General features: G+C 46.1%; 4 protein-coding genes across 4 annotated transcripts; 1 reads left to right on the forward strand and 3 right to left on the reverse strand.

Annotated features, from left to right (window-relative positions):
* Positions 1-157: 157 nt before the first annotated feature.
* On the reverse strand, positions 158-1,950 carry LOC135631046 (pathogenesis-related thaumatin-like protein 3.5). Its single transcript, XM_065138427.1, has 2 exons — positions 1,656-1,950; positions 158-1,574 (listed from the first exon to the last, which is right to left on the reverse strand). The coding sequence occupies exons 1-2, from the start codon at positions 1,711-1,713 to the stop codon at positions 853-855; spliced, it is 780 nt and encodes a 259-aa protein (XP_064994499.1). The 5' UTR covers positions 1,714-1,950; the 3' UTR covers positions 158-852.
* Positions 1,951-4,603: 2,653 nt separating this feature from the next.
* LOC103976001 (anaerobic nitrite reductase NSHB2) lies at positions 4,604-5,676 on the forward strand. The gene is made up of 4 exons (XM_009391166.3): positions 4,604-4,812; positions 4,890-5,004; positions 5,092-5,208; positions 5,353-5,676. Exons 1-4 carry the CDS (start codon positions 4,697-4,699, stop codon positions 5,494-5,496), a joined length of 492 nt encoding a protein of 163 aa, XP_009389441.2. The 5' UTR covers positions 4,604-4,696; the 3' UTR covers positions 5,497-5,676.
* Positions 5,677-8,674: 2,998 nt separating this feature from the next.
* LOC103976374 (uncharacterized) lies at positions 8,675-10,601 on the reverse strand. Its single transcript, XM_009391567.3, has one exon. It carries the CDS (start codon positions 10,080-10,082, stop codon positions 9,582-9,584), a length of 501 nt encoding a protein of 166 aa, XP_009389842.2. The 5' UTR covers positions 10,083-10,601; the 3' UTR covers positions 8,675-9,581.
* Positions 10,602-10,852: 251 nt separating this feature from the next.
* On the reverse strand, positions 10,853-15,052 carry LOC135631408 (wall-associated receptor kinase-like 14). The gene is made up of 3 exons (XM_065139067.1): positions 13,926-15,052; positions 13,076-13,159; positions 10,853-12,280 (listed from the first exon to the last, which is right to left on the reverse strand). The coding sequence occupies exons 1-3, from the start codon at positions 14,662-14,664 to the stop codon at positions 11,040-11,042; spliced, it is 2,064 nt and encodes a 687-aa protein (XP_064995139.1). The 5' UTR covers positions 14,665-15,052; the 3' UTR covers positions 10,853-11,039.
* Positions 15,053-15,145: the final 93 nt, after the last annotated feature.

A 15,145-nucleotide genomic window follows, 5' to 3' on the forward strand; every position in this document is an offset into this window, starting at 1 on the left:
CGCTTCCATTTCTTAAATAATAATTATAATGATATTATATTTTATCTAGAAAAATTCTCACAATTGAGCTTTTACAAAATGATGCCCTCTAAATAATTTTTATGTGGGACATCTTTCATATTAAATTGATGAAACTACCCTCTGTCCTCCACGAGTCCCCTCCGTCGCCCCTGCTCTCACCGCGAATGGTGTCGTCCGTCCTCCCTTCCCCCACCTCCCTAGCCGCCCGCCCCTTCTCGCTGGTGGCCTGCCATGGGCGACGATCGCACGGGTGTCGCAGGTGAGGGTTGCGACGAAAGGGCCGCTTCGGATGGCGAGTAGTGGCTGAATCGATGGCGTAGCGATGGGAGATGGCCTCGTGGGTGACGCACCACGGTACCTAGCGACGGGATCCGCCCTCTCGTCCTCGCTATTCGCGACGAGGTTGTCGCGTTTTCCCTCGACATTCATGACCACGAGTTGGTCACTCGCGACACAAAACGGAGAATTGGCTGCGGATAGCTGTTGCTGGCCGCGGCAAGGATGAGAAAGACAGGCGACGAGGGATTGAAGATGGCGATGAAGACGGGGAGTGGTGGACGGCGAGGCGAGCAAAGCCGCGGATGCGATCGGGGGAGGAGGAGGAGGAAGGGAGGGGAAGGGGAAGGTAGATGGCGACGGATGACGCTGCACGTGGTAGGAGCGAGCGTAGAACCGACGATTGATGATTAGTGTAATTACGCTACGATGATGATGTAATAATAATATAACGAGATTTAAAATGGGCATATATCGATAAACATTAATTTTCTTTCTTTATTTAGGTCACGTCCTAACTACAGGTGTATTAAACTCGGTGCCTTCGCCACAGAGCTAACTGGTGGAGGGGCAGAAGGTAATGGTGTAGTCTGCGGCGCCCGAGGCGCACGTGAACGTGCTCGTGGCGTCGTCGTAGGCGTAGCTGTACGCCGCCGGGCACGCCGCCTTGAAGAGCTGCGAGTAGCGCGTCGGCCCGCACGTCGTCGGGGAGCCGTGGGCTCCCGTGCAACAGTACTCTGGGGATCCGAACGCCTCGCACGCGCTCCGGCACGCCATCGTTTCCCCGGACTCCGACGCCACCCGCAGCTCCGCCGGGCACCGCGCGTTCACGTCCGCCATGCACCCCGCGTACCGGCAGCTGCCCCCCACGGCCGCCCCGGAGGGGCGCACCCCGATGCCAACGTTGTAGCCGTCGACCAAGCTCACGTCGTAAAAGTCCTTGGCGCCGTCACCGCCGCCGAGGGTGAACTCGGCGAGACTTACCGGCGGGGCGCCACCGACAGAGCAGCGGAGGGCTCCACCGCAGTCACCGGTGGCGCAGGACCCGTTGGCAGAGGAGGAGTCGAATAGGCAGCTGGTACGGGCCCAGAAGCGGCCGGACCAGCCAGGTGGGCCGGAGAAGGAGCTGGTGGCGTTGGGTGGGAGCTCGAAGCTGCCATTACCAAGGAGGACGGCGCCGTTGCCGGACAATGCGCCGGGCCATACGGTATAAGGACAATTGTTCTCGAGGATGAAGGCGGTGCCAGCACCCGCCGCCGCCGGTGCCCGTAACGCCCCTGCTTCAATTTAACAGATAAAAGAAGAAGTAGGCGCTTTGCGCGGAAATGCTTAAACTTGTGGGTTAATCAGGCGCTTACCTGAGAAGAGGAATGTTCCGAGGCCGAGGAGGAACAATTTCAGCAGGAAAGCCGCCATGACGAGGCACGGAGAGTCGTGAGTCCGTTGCCGGTAGCTGATTGCTCAGGTAAATGTGGTTGGGATGTAAGTGTGTCCTTCACGAATCTCAAAGTATGTTGTGAAGATCCGCTTAAAGATCTCCACACGTCGTGCGTGATGTGACAATTGGCACCCCACTTGGTGTTTTATAGAGAGCTCCCTATAAAATTTCTTCTGGTGCAAATTGGTAGAGTTTGTCACGATTTGGAGTCTATTGTCTCTTCTCAATTTGAAATTTGTCCAATATGTCTTGGACGATCCGTGGAAGGTTTACCTGACAAGGAGAGTATCCGATTTGGAGTGACTTTTCTTGAGATATGATAAGTTTAAGCCTCCAAGAAAGCAAGATTGAGGTATTTGTTCCCGAATATTTGATCATCCAACTAAACCTTAATTGCCTTATGATAGATCATATTCATTGCTTCACGTTGAATTAAATGCCAAACTTACACATCGCTCCATTTGCTATGCCCTTCTTGTGTGCATTGTGATAGTTCTCCTTTCTGGTCACCTAATGTCTTCCTTCCTGGATACTTAAGCTGTGTCTCAAGCATCTCTCGAGAATGGAGGTTCACCGAGATGCATCCTTCGGAGGGGCGTTCGCATACTAAGAACGGATGAGCCTGACGTGGGGAGATAGGCTTTACGTTGAGCTGCATGGCTGTGGTAATGGCTTTCTCGTTTGGGCGACACCTCTCCCTGCAGCGCGACCTGCGTGAATTCTGCAGTCCACGTCGGTGACGGTTGAGCTCCATGCACGAGCACCACAATGTACGTGTGCTCACCGTCATGAATCCTGCACCGTCCGTTTCATGAATCTTCGTGTCATCCGTCGGATCGGACGGCCAGCTGGTCTCCTCTTCCATTGTCAGGTAAAATATGCGTCGGGGTTGTCTCTCCCAAAAGGAGCTGTTGGTCATATGTTTGCCTCACGTAATGCCATCACTTTAAGAACATGAGAAGAAGGTAACCAAAGGATATTTCAAAAGGGTTGCCGATCGATCTTTGCTTTGTCTTCTGCAAAGCTGCCTTTGCCAAAGCATGGTGATGCATTTCACCACCAACTCTCCACGTAATATTGGAGCAGAATTTGGTGACTGCTCAACTATTTTTTACTCCTCTTTCTCATCGGACTCGTACATTTGGTTGAAAAGTCATCTTAGGGGGGTATAATGCTGGACGAGCTCTTGAGGTATAATCTTCGAGAAAACTAGTGTTATAAAAAATATATATATCAAAACAAATTATATCTTTTAGAATTACCAAATTCAGGTGTTTTGGACGAGCACAATACGTCGACCTCAGATTGACTTCAACTTACTATTCAACATGTACAATCAAATTTTTACTTAGCAAATTAGTACGTTGACTTATTCCATGCATTTGGTTCTGTCTGCGGCTTGGTTTTCGCCGCCACCTAATGGACAGACACCAAATAGTTCGTAGCTCAGCCAAGTCATGTCTTTTGGAGAGAGAGAGAGAGAGAGAGAGAGAGAGAGAGAGAATGTGGTCGTTGAGAAAATCGAGTGCGAAGGGCATAGAAGGCCAATTAACAAGTCAAGCGGCCAAATGCATGTTGAGAACAAAAGTCAAACTTGGTTTCAGCAAAAGGTGGTCTGCGGCGGATATCACAAGAAAAAGATGCATAACGTCAATTAAAAATAAGTCTTTTAGCCATTGAAGGTGCAATTTGGAACAAAAGTATTTATTAATTATAGGAAAGAAGGCCGTCATGATAAAAAAGATTTCAAAAATCTCGCCAGTATATATATATAACAATGACCTTATGCAACATCTCATGTTTAATATTTAATTTGAGAATCTAATTGTAAATATAAATATTACAGGAATTAAAATGTAACAAAGTCAAAAAGAAAAAAGGAAAAAAGAAAATTTTCTTCCGCACCGCCTCTCCCTTCTCTCGAGAGGGGCTTCGGGTGAGAAAGGAGCAGAAGGAAGATAGAAACAATAAAGAAGAGAAGAAGATGAATAGAGGGTAAAAAAGAAAGGGAGAAGAGGCGGAGAAGAGAAGAAGAAGAAGGAAAAGAGAAAGGGAAGAAGAAGAAAAAGTAGAGGATCGGTCGTGAGACCAGAGAGGAGAAAAAACAAAGAGAACAAAAAGAATGGAAGGAGAGGAAAAGAAGGAAAGGAGAAGGGAAAGAAGAGTAAAAAAAAGGGTTGGTGCAAGTGACATGGACCAGAGGAAAGCAAAAAAAAAAAAAAATGGTGGATTGGATTTGAGATCAGATGAATCTAAAAATTATATGAGGTATGGTTTTGAATTCTCTTTAATTCTTATTAATTAGATTTATATTTTAGATTATAAATTGAGAAATTTTGTTAATTGGACATTTATACATCGAATAGCATAAAAGATAAAAAATAATAATTTTAGAAAAAAAAATCAGAATATAAGTTATGGAAGATATGCGATCAAACTCTCTAATCTGTTTTCAAAGATATTAATGCGTGTGTTGTATGATTAATAAAATATGGGTATTAATCTAAGAAAAAAAAAAAGTAGCATTTCTATTCAGTGGAGATGTGTACAGATGAACTGTATTTATAATATCCTTTTGGAACACCTACTACGCTCTCATCTCCGTTGTGTCTTTTCTCAGTAGATAAAGACATGAGTGTCGAGTCAATCTTTCCAACCCGTCGATGTACATCCGATGAGAGCACGAAGCAGCTTCTCAGAGTTCCTCGCGCCCACAGACGAGCACAAACCTCCTGGTGGCCGCACACGGTATTTGAGCCTGCTGTTTCCCCAGCGTGAGTGAATTGAATTGGGAGGATTGCCTCTTCGCGTGCCTCAAAGGACGTCAACGGTGCCTCAGCGTCATGCTATATATAACAAGCCCTCTCTTGGTCCCTGTACCATCGACCACCAACAACGTCAGCGACTTGCGGTTCTCCAACGAGCGAAGCTAATCGAGGAAAGCGATCCAGAATAGAAGAGATGGCTCATTCCGGTGCTGCCGAAGTCTTCACGGAAGAGCAGGAGGCGCTTGTGCTGAAATCATGGAACGTGATGAAGAAGGACGCAGCCAACCTGGGGCTAAAGTTGTTCTTGAGGTACTACGACTATTCCTCGCTCTGTGGCCAATGGACCCCAACCGTGTTGCTGGTCATTGAGCATGTCTTCTTCTCAGGATCTTCGAGATTGCCCCGTCAGCAACTCGACTATTCTCCTTCCTACGTGACTCCGATGTGCCATTGGACAAGAACCCAAAGCTCAAGCGCCACGCCATGTCCGTCTTCGTCATGGTACCACTCATCTTTCTTCCTTTATGTACACATACATTGTCATGCATCTGCAGAAAGCCGTTGCTCAAACTTTCGTATTCTCCTCAGACATGCGAATCCGCGGTGCAACTGCGGAAAGCCGGGAAGGTCACGGTGAAGGAGACGACTCTTAAGAGGCTCGGTGCAAGCCATTTCAAATACGGTGTAGTAAATGAACACTTTGAGGTAATAGATTCTGATAGCAGTTTTTGTGATCTCAGATCATTTGCTCATAAATTCAATGACATACATTAAAGTTCAGCAAACAACAAGTCAAACAAGGTTCAGTGCAAACCGATGACTGCAACTTTTGTTTAATGCATGGTGCAGGTTACGAGGTTTGCTTTGTTGGACACAATAAAGGAGGCGGTGCCGGACATGTGGTGCCCTGAGATGAAGGCGGCATGGGGAGAGGCTTATAACAAGCTTGTTGCAGCTATCAAGGAAGAAATGAAGCCCATTCCTTCCCCATAGAATTTAATTCTCTCTCCTTGTTCTGTGGGCAAACCGGAAATAAGAGGGCGTCATGTGTGCTCGTATGTGTAGTTTAGTTTAACTTACAGTATGTTCTGTACCCAATCTTTCTCCCAGTCCTCGGATTGCGTCTGTAATCCAACGTACTTTTATAGCATACGTCTCATTTCGAATCATAAATTATAGGACAGTTCTTTTTATTCTCATAATGCCGCTAAGTTAATTGAGGAATACATTACGATGAGGGAGAGAGATTCTCAAATATTAGATTTTCAGGAATGTTTTCATCATCATTTTTTTATCATATATCGTAAAATTAAATATAATTAAAATATTTTAATTGTACGTAAGAAACTGATCAGAATATGCACCGATCTAAAGGAGGCAGAGGAGACGGCTGCCTATATCAATCTCAATTACTTCAACTTCGGCCGAGGAAGATCGCACAGTCGAGAATTGGATAATAGATCAGCCGGTAGAGAGGCGACCACAGTGGGTCCGCCGGCAGAGTAGCAGCGGCGAGGGTCCGCCGGCAAAATAGCAATGGCGATGGGCCGCTGGCTTGCGAGGAAGTTGACAGGCAGATGGCAGATGGAGGGGCGACCACAGTTGGCGACCCCCGAGGACGAGGAGTCTGAGAGGAGGTGGCGGGTGCTCGGCCTGCTTCTGTGCAACAGCCGAGAGGAGGCGGCGGGCCTCCGGCTGTCTGAAAGCTGGAGGGCAGGAACTCCGCCGGAGCTCCGCTGGAGGAAGCGGAGGAAGGGACGCTGAGGGCAGCGTAGCAGTTCGGAGAGGACGCTGTTGTTGCCGCCAACGGCAGTGAGAGATGATTTTATTCCGCTCGGAGCAGAGAGCGCTCGGAGCAGTGATCGGCAAGGTGCGGCGGTTAGTGAGGAAGAAGAGGGAGAGCCTCGCCGGAGTTCCACGGACGCTGCGCCTTAATGCTAAACAACCGAGGTCAACACCGCTCGCGGAAGAGGAACTCGCAGCGGCAGATCTAGGTCCCGGATCGTCAGCCAACAGGGAAGGGGGGACTTTGCCGGTGAAGAGGAACTGCTTCGCCGACATAGAGCACCTTCGCCAGTGAGGAAGAACGGGCGGGCACTTCGCCGAGACGAGGATGCTCGGAGAAAACCGACAACGGCAGATTAGCAGAGATGAGGGACTGCCTTCGTCGGACGGCGACGAAGGGAAACGGTTCTGAGAGCACTATGTGAGAAGAAGGGGAGCGCTGTGTTGATGGCTGCAGGAGGGAGCGGCGGTCGACGAGGCAGAGGTGCCAAGGCCTAAAGCGAAAAAATGGGAGGAGGAGGTGCCAAGGCCTAAAGCGAAAAATGGTTCATCTTTTTATGTATTCAAATCACGTAATTAAATTAATTAATTAAATTAATTAATTAAATTTATGATTAATTTTTAAATATTAAATTTTCGTATATGTTTGTATCATTATCTTCTATCAAAATTCCTTCTCTCTCTCTCTCTCTCTCTCTCTCTCTCTCTCTCTCTCTCTATTATAAACGAAGACAATACTAAGGAATTAGATGAGCCGAACATGTGGTGAAGGCGGCATGGGGAGAGGCTTATATGACCGACCAGCTATCAAGAAAGAAATGAAGCCCATTCCTTCCCTTCCCCATAGAATTTAATTCTCTCTTCTTATTCTGTGGTTAACCGGAAACAAGAGGGTGTCATGTGTGCTCGTATGTGTAGTTTACCTTACATTATGTTCTGTACGCAACATTTCCTACCAATCCTCGGATTGCGTCAGTAATCCCACGTAATTTTATACTATACATCTCGTTTCGAATCATAATTAAAGGACTAATTATATATTAATTAAATCTTTTTAATATTTTTATTTATAAATTTAAAATTTTATATTAAAATATTATTATAAAAGTAAATTATTTAATCTTATTTATTTCAATTTCATTAGTTTTACTTACGGAAGATAAATGACACAAAAATGATAGATAAAATGATTATCTGGGTTAATTATATATTATTCATTATTCATACAGTAAGATCTCTTTAGTATCTCAGTCTCTATATTTAAAAAAAATTATATTAAGATCTTTTTAATTATAAAAGTAAAAAAATTAATCTCATTTATCATAACACAATTGGTTTTACCAACGAAAAATATATAACATGTTCATAAATAATACGAAAATAATCTGTAAAAAGATAATTTTCATGATGGTAGACTAATTACAAATTATCTCATATAATTAGACATCTTTAGCATCTTGATCCATAGATTTAAATAATTTATATTGAAATCTACATAGTTATAAAAGTAAAATATTTAACTCAATTTACCTTAATGCCATCGATTTTACATACGAAAGATACAACATGTGCATGAACGGCGTCACACTACTCTGCCTCACTTAGTCTCCTCTCTCCTTATCGTTGGTGATGCAGATGTCTCACCTGTCTCCTCTTCCTCCTCCAGCACCGACGCAAATATAAAGCAACATCCGAGGAGGAAGAGGAGACAAAATGGTGTGACGTTGACACAAATGTCTCACCTCTCTCATCTTCCTTCTCTAGAGCCAACATAAATGTCTCACCACTTTGTCTCCTCTTCTTTCGTATCATCGATGTTCGAATCGACATCAGAAGGTCAACCACCACATTATTATTGTTAACTATCACTACAACAATAACTCATAATGTTATCATTCATCACTATCATTGAAATTATCTTTCTGCTCATCGTTTTAGTATTATTCATGTACATGTATGTTGTATATTTCGTCGGTAAAATCGATGGTGTCAATATAGATAGAGTTAAATGCTTCCCTTTTATAACTCTGTTTCTGGTTAACTTCAGAATAGGAAGACAGAATTAAATTATATGAATGGTAACAACATCAATTGAAAATAAGTCTCGGTGCAATTTGGAACACAATTATTTATCAATTATAGGAAACAAGGCCTTAATGATAAAAAAGATTTCAAAAACCTCTCCGTATATATATGATAATGACCTTCTGCAACATCTCATATTTAATTTGAGGACCTAATTGTATATATATATATATATATATATATATATATATATATATATATATATATATATATATATATATATATATATATATATATATATATATATATATATATATATATATATATATATATAATACGAATTAAAATGTAAAAAGTCAAAATAAAAAGAGAAAAAAGAAAATTTTCTTCTGCCTCTCTCTCGAGAGGGCTTCGGGTTGAAGAGAAGGAAGAAAGGAGAAAGGGGGAGGAAGATAGAAGCAGTAAAGACGTGAAGAAGAAGAAGAAGAATCGAGGGGAAAAAAGAAGGGTAGAAGAGGCGGAGAAGAAAAGAAGCAGAAGGAAAAGAGAGAGGGAGGAAGAAGAAGAAGAAGAATCGAAGGGAAGGAAGAGGAGAGAAAGAAAAGAAAAAGGAAGAAGAAGAAATAGAGAAGAGCAAAAACAAAGAGAGGAAGAAGAATGAAAGGAGGAGGAGAAGAGAAGGAAAGGAAAATAAGAGGTAAATGTTTCATTTTAAATTTTTTTGGTTTTTATAATGCTGCTAAGTCCTATGCTCTCTCTCTCTCTCTCAACACTACAAACAAAGATAATACTAAGGAATTAGATGAGCCGAGGAGACTTGTGAGTCAGAAGTTCTAATTGGCTGTGTCTGATTGGAAATGTCGGCGCCGCTGTGTGTCACGAGGGACTTACAAGGCGTCGCCGCCCGGGCTTACTGGAGGTAGCTCATCCCCACCTCGTTCCGCCGTACGGGCTTTGCGTCGGGCCCGATTGATTATAGGCCTATAGAAAGCTCAATATAGCATTAGATATGACAACAGATCTACTGTTTTTGGGAATTCAGATTTATGTTTCATGTTGAATACTGAAACTCTATCGGAAATATTCTCATGATTAGATATATATATATTGATCGAATCCCATTCCCATGAATCAGGTTCGGATACTCTGTAATCGGATGTCACATAAGCCCCATCGACTAGATGTTATATGACTGCTAACACTCGTGCATGCTCTGTTTGTGTAGTCTCATGTTCATGTTCAATCTCTTTCGCTGCGGTACATGTCTTCTACTCTGAGATCGCACTCAACTTGGACGCAAAATCCCGTCCCTTGCCACCCCTCCTCTTACAATTTACTCTACTCTTCCCTCCTCCCATCATCCCACTTGCACCGCCGCCGGCAGCCGCGGGCATTGCCGGGTGGAAGGTTAGAGGAGCCACAGATCTCCTGTGGCGGCTGCAGGCACCACGAGCGGCCCCGAGGGCGGCGCTAGCCTTCACTGCGAGCGCCGCCATCTCTTCCGCATGGAGAGGTCGCCGGAGCATGGAGACAGGGAGGAGGAAGTAGAGCTGCCCGGGCTGCAGCTCGTCGTCTTCATCCACGGCCATCACTAACCCGTCGAACACCATGCCGTCGGAGTCACACACGAAGCACGTCGGGTCCTTCTGTAGCAGGTGGGACACCTTCACCGGCCTTTCAAACTCCTGTAGCTTCCCGTCCTGTAGCACCAGCTTTGCCGTCGCCGGCTCCGCCACTCCCGTCGCATCGCACGACTTGCAGATCCCCATGTCAGTCGAGAGGATTATACCAATCTCAGTGAGCTAATTGATTGTATATATAGTGAGAGAGAAAGAACACACATTGTCTGTCGGATTCAAAGGGAAAGGAGGAGAGAGATGCGTCGGCCATAGATTTCACTGTTCATCATGAGAGATGACAACGAGGACGGTGTGGAAGACAGGTTGTTTGAGAAAGGGAGAGGGATCTAAGAATAGAATGGGCAGGAATGACTTCAACACAGCGAGAGAAGTCGCTGTATCAAAGGTTGGCTAGGGGGAAGGCGTAGGTGTTTCACGAACTAGGCTTCTTGTTTTTATGCTGTGCTCCACTAAGCACAGTTCGGCGTTCAAAATGGTCTCAAAACGAGATCATTTACTAGTTGCCACCACTCCATGAGTTGTAAATGAAGACGAGACTTAATGATATCCCTTAATCTCATATAGAAGACGCAGTAAATTCATGCATATTCTCGAGTAATCGACTCATTAATTACTTGAGAGTCGTGTGCCGGGCAAGACCACATTACTCGGAGCAGCTACTCATTCATTATCATATCCACTGCTAGCTGTGCTGCAAGAGAAGTAGATTTTCCTGTAAACCGACATCCACCTACACACCACTCTGAGGAAGGACTGCATGTTTTCGTGCTTAATTATTGTGGACTGTGTTAGGAGAAGTAACGCCATCCAGATCACATGAAAGTGGGGACGATAAAGCAGGTGAGTAGTCCAGAGATGGAACAGAGCTATGAAGTCATACATGGAAGGTGAGATGCATGTGATGGATTGGCCCAGTAGGGTCGAAGCATTTCCCATTTCGATCAGTTCAATCTTAAGAACAAATTTGTGATTAGTCCAAGAGAGAAACGGACTCGAGGGGCAGAAATTGTCTGCAGAACTCTTTGTATATGATTCTATTATAGTCAGCCTGAAAGCAAATACAGGAAGAAGGAACAGGAGATCAGATCAATGGATTACGTTGCCCAACAAGCTGTTCGCCGAGGGAGAGCTCTGCTCACTGAGCCATGGATCCTGCACAGAAACGGGAGATTCTGCATTCACTTCCTGTATCATGCTGCTAACCAAGGCCAACCTCCTACTCTTCGATGCCGTGCGCAACTTCCCCGCACAGCTCGAAGTGGACGAGCAGAATGATGACGCCGTCGACAAGAAGGTACCGTCGTCCGCCGGCGCCCACCCGGTAAACTTGATCTGTTCCAGCTCGTCTGCCACTTCCGTCATGGAGGGCCTCATGTCCCTGTGAAAGGCGAGGCACCGGAAGGCCAGTTCGGCCACCCTGTGAATGGAAGCCAGTGTCCAGGCATCTCTGTTTGCCTCCAGGTACGGGTCTATTATCTCATCGATGCACCCTCTGCCGATCTTGTCGATCGCCAGCACAGCCAAGTTCACCTCGCTCTGCACCCGGCTGAAGTCCACGACCTTGAGTGCCGTGATGATCTCCAATAGCACCACGCCGAAGCTATACACGTCGCTCTTGTCGGAGAGGTGGAAGTTCTGGTGGTACTGAGGGTCCAGGTAACCCGGAGTCCCCTGCGGCGCCGTCGATATGTGCGACGTCTCGGTCATGCCCATCCGGGAGAGACCGAAGTCTGCGACCTTGGAGTTGTAGTTGTCGTCGAGCAGGATGTTGCTGGACTTGATATCGCGGTGGTAGATGGGGGGGTGAACGGCCGAGTGGAGGTAGGCGATGGCCTTGGCGGTCTCGGTGGCGATGGTGAGGCGAACGGTCCAAGGCAGCGCCGGCCCCCGTTCCCCTTGCAGGTGCTGAGCCAACGTGCCGTGGGGCATGTACTCGTAAACCAGGATTTGCTCTCCCCGCTCCACGCAGCACCCCAGGAGACGGACAAGGTTGGGGTGGCTCACGGAGGAGACGAGCCTGATCTCGTTCATCACCTGGTCGATGCTGTCGTCGTCTCGGTTCTTGATCTTCTTCACGGCGACTTGCTTGTCGTTGCTGAACTTGCCGGCGTAAACGGTGCCGTAAGAGCCCGTGCCGAGAATGTGGTTCTCCGAGAACCCATCGGTGGCCTTCTCGATGTCTTTGTACGAGTAGAGGGGAACCGTGCACGAGGCTTCGGACAGCAGGCGTCTCATGCTGCTCCGTTTCCTCATCCGCGAGGAATAGCGTTTGATGAAGCAGCAAACGAAGGCCAACGCAGCCATTGCAGAAGCACCAGCGATGATGCCTGCAAAAGAGAGAGGGTTTCTCAGCGACCCATCTGCAACTACGCTGTGCAGTCATCATCACTCCAAAGATCAATCTAACAGTTGAGACTGCTCAGTTCTTTCTCACAAGGAGACAATCTATTAGTATCAGAAGCAGCAGAGTCATGAAAACAAAACATCACCCCCCCTTAAATTAAATGTATGCTGTGCAGCAACCTTAAAAGCTCTGATCAGTATGCAGGTGTATTGCAACAATCACAGCTGGTCATAATAATAAATGATTCAACAACTTTCATGGATCAATAAATTAAAACCTGGTTTGACATTTCCTATATTTCTCTCATTTACTATCCACCGACCGAAAAGCTTTTGGTAGTCTGACTCCAATAGTTATTGTCCTTGGGGGAAGGTCACAAGAATTTTAATGCATCCACATTGATACCTAGACCAAGGAGCTTATGATAATGACATCCTTTCTTCTAATTTGATCCTTTGACTAGCATCTGGTTATCGCAATTACAACGCATGAGTTAGATGTGACTGCATTGACAAGTGTGTATAAAATATGGAAAGAAGTAAAAGAATGGCATGCTATTCCTGACTAGTCTCATTGTCTTTCTTTCGGAATATTTAGGTTTCATGGAGTTTTCCTTCCTGCTTTCATGTGATTTCAAAGGATTCACCAAATAAGATAATTGGCAAAAGAAACCAAACTCAAAACAGATGCAACTTCTACTACAACAATTGGCATCACTAACTCTTTTTGATGCAGAGAACAGAAACACTGAACAGATTGTGAGGTAAAGAAGAAATACCTCCAACAAGAAAAGCAAGTTTGCTTCTAGATCCACCACATGCTCCAGACATGTACCTTGTAGGATTGCATTTGGAAGCCGAAACTGGAAAAAGAACCATAGTATCAGTTCAAAGAAAACAAACTCTTGTTCATTCTTCTTTCTGCACTATAATGTTCAGTAACTTTCTAATGTCCAACCAAGTAAAAACGTAGGCTTGAAACCAATGGTGAAAAGAACAAGTACCAAACCTATCAAATGCGAAATCAATGCATGCACTAACCATCCCTTTTCTTGAGGGAGTTGACCACACCTCCTTCAACCATATACAGAGACATTTCCTTTTAAGCAAACAGTTCTCGGGCCAAACTGCGAATCAGGATTAAGTATGCATATAATAATAATGACGCAGTTGGGCAGTAGTCGTTGAGCTGACAGAAGACGATAAGAGCGAAGAGGGGGAAGTCTAACCAAACCTCACGGGGCAGGTAATTGCAAGGCAGGTCCAGTAGGTAAGAGCAGAGCAGAGCAGAGCATTCCAGTTGGATGTCATAAAGATAGTGGTTGATGTCAAAGTCAATGTGGAAGAGTCAGTGAGAGGTATTGGAAGATTTATCATCAAGCTTGAAAAGCTCTAACCATGGTTTTCATGTCAACATATAGATGTCATATAGAAAACATATCTAAATTCTTTAGCTCATCACCTCCATCAATGAAAGTTAATTTCTGCAGCGCTTAATTCTAGATTAAAGATTATCTCAATCTTTAATATGTTCATTGAAAATTTTCATGTAAGTTTATAATTTGTAGAGCAGAGGGAAAACCAAGCCGGAGAGGTCAACTGAGCACGCTGTGAAGAACAAGGACTAACCTTTGCGACAACCGGAGCCGCGGGCGAAACCGTCCCCTTGGAATCCCTCATGGCAGCTGCACCGGAAGCCGGGCCGATCGGTCATCGGAGATGTAATTCTCGTGCAATTCGCGTTAGCCGAGCACTGGCACTGTCCTTCCAGCCACCATGCCAGCTCCGCCGTCCAGAGCTCCAGCAACTGCACCGACGCGCCACTGACATAGCCGACGGACGTGACAAGGAAACTGCAGCCGGAGTCGACGATGCTGGAGAGGCCGAAATAGTATTCCCTGGTCTGATTGTAGAAGCAGGTGGCGTTGTCGAATCCCGGGCCGCATCTCCCGTCGAACAGGGTGGCGTTGATGGTGCAGCCGCCTGAGACGCTCTTGCTCTTGTTGGCCGTGCAGTTGCCGAGGAACAGGCGGCTCCTACTGGTCAAAGCGTAGTTGAGACCGGACAAGCTCCTCGCGGAGTAGATGGAGCGTTCGCACACCGGAGGCACGTCGATCAAGAGGCTGTCGCTTGTGATGTTCCGCACCGTGAATTCTCCAATTTGGATCGAGGAATTCAGAGCACTGGAACAATTGAGAGGGATCTGGCATCCACGAGAGAAGCCGAAGGGGTACGGGACCGTGTGGGAGCCGCAGGTGCCCTCACAGTGCGAGGTGGCTGGTGCGGAGACCGCCGGGAGGACGACAACCACGATATCCGCGAGAAAGAAGAAAAAGAAGAAGAAGAAGCGGAGGAGTCGTACCATCATCTCTTTCTCCTCCTCGTTTCAGCTACGCTCCGATCCTCATACACCGCATGCTCGGTACCAAACTCTCTCGATCTTTATCGAGCCAGCAAAAGCTCCTGGTCATGGCAATTGCGAGGTCTTTGCCGCAGGAGAAGGGAAGACTCTGCATCAAATGATCAGTAAGCTTTGCAGTGTTTCCAGGGACAGACTCGTAATGGGATCTACGAATTGGTCTTTAGTCTTCGAGGGCCTCGGTCACTGCGGCCTGGCGAGTATGGTGATGTCTGGAATTGGCATTTTCTCTTTGCGTGTGCGCGTGGGGGACGTGATGGGAACCTCTGCTTTCCATTCTCTAACCACTTGCTTGTTTTCTCCAGGCTCTCAATGCCACCTCTGACGTAGAAGAAACGAACAGTTGACTCGGACACCTTTAATTCCACGATTCATCAATGGCGAAGAGCACAGTTTTGGCGCCTCCTCATAATACCTTCCTCTGGATTTC

This window comes from Musa acuminata, chromosome BXJ3-2, assembly GCF_036884655.1.
Source record: "Musa acuminata AAA Group cultivar baxijiao chromosome BXJ3-2, Cavendish_Baxijiao_AAA, whole genome shotgun sequence".
NCBI classification, from domain to species: domain Eukaryota; kingdom Viridiplantae; phylum Streptophyta; class Magnoliopsida; order Zingiberales; family Musaceae; genus Musa; species Musa acuminata.

Excerpts from the sequence above, each read along its gene's own strand:
- LOC135631046 (XM_065138427.1), bottom strand. The coding sequence starts at position 1,713 with ATGGCGGCTTTCCTGCTGAAATTGTTCCTCCTCGGCCTCGGAACATTC. Across the intron at positions 1,575-1,655 it reads CGGAACATTCCTCTTCTCAG|GGGCGTTACGGGCACCGGCG; the intron begins GTAAGCGCCTGA and ends AAATTGAAGCAG.
- LOC103976001 (XM_009391166.3), top strand. The coding sequence starts at position 4,697 with ATGGCTCATTCCGGTGCTGCCGAAGTCTTCACGGAAGAGCAGGAGGCG. Across the intron at positions 4,813-4,889 it reads GGGCTAAAGTTGTTCTTGAG|GATCTTCGAGATTGCCCCGT; the intron begins GTACTACGACTA and ends TCTTCTTCTCAG. Across the intron at positions 5,209-5,352 it reads TAGTAAATGAACACTTTGAG|GTTACGAGGTTTGCTTTGTT; the intron begins GTAATAGATTCT and ends TGCATGGTGCAG.
- LOC103976374 (XM_009391567.3), bottom strand. The coding sequence starts at position 10,082 with ATGGGGATCTGCAAGTCGTGCGATGCGACGGGAGTGGCGGAGCCGGCG.
- LOC135631408 (XM_065139067.1), bottom strand. The coding sequence starts at position 14,664 with ATGATGGTACGACTCCTCCGCTTCTTCTTCTTCTTTTTCTTCTTTCTC. Across the intron at positions 13,160-13,925 it reads CGGCTCCGGTTGTCGCAAAG|TTTCGGCTTCCAAATGCAAT; the intron begins GTTAGTCCTTGT and ends TTCTTTTTCCAG. Across the intron at positions 12,281-13,075 it reads ACTTGCTTTTCTTGTTGGAG|GCATCATCGCTGGTGCTTCT; the intron begins GTATTTCTTCTT and ends TCTCTTTTGCAG.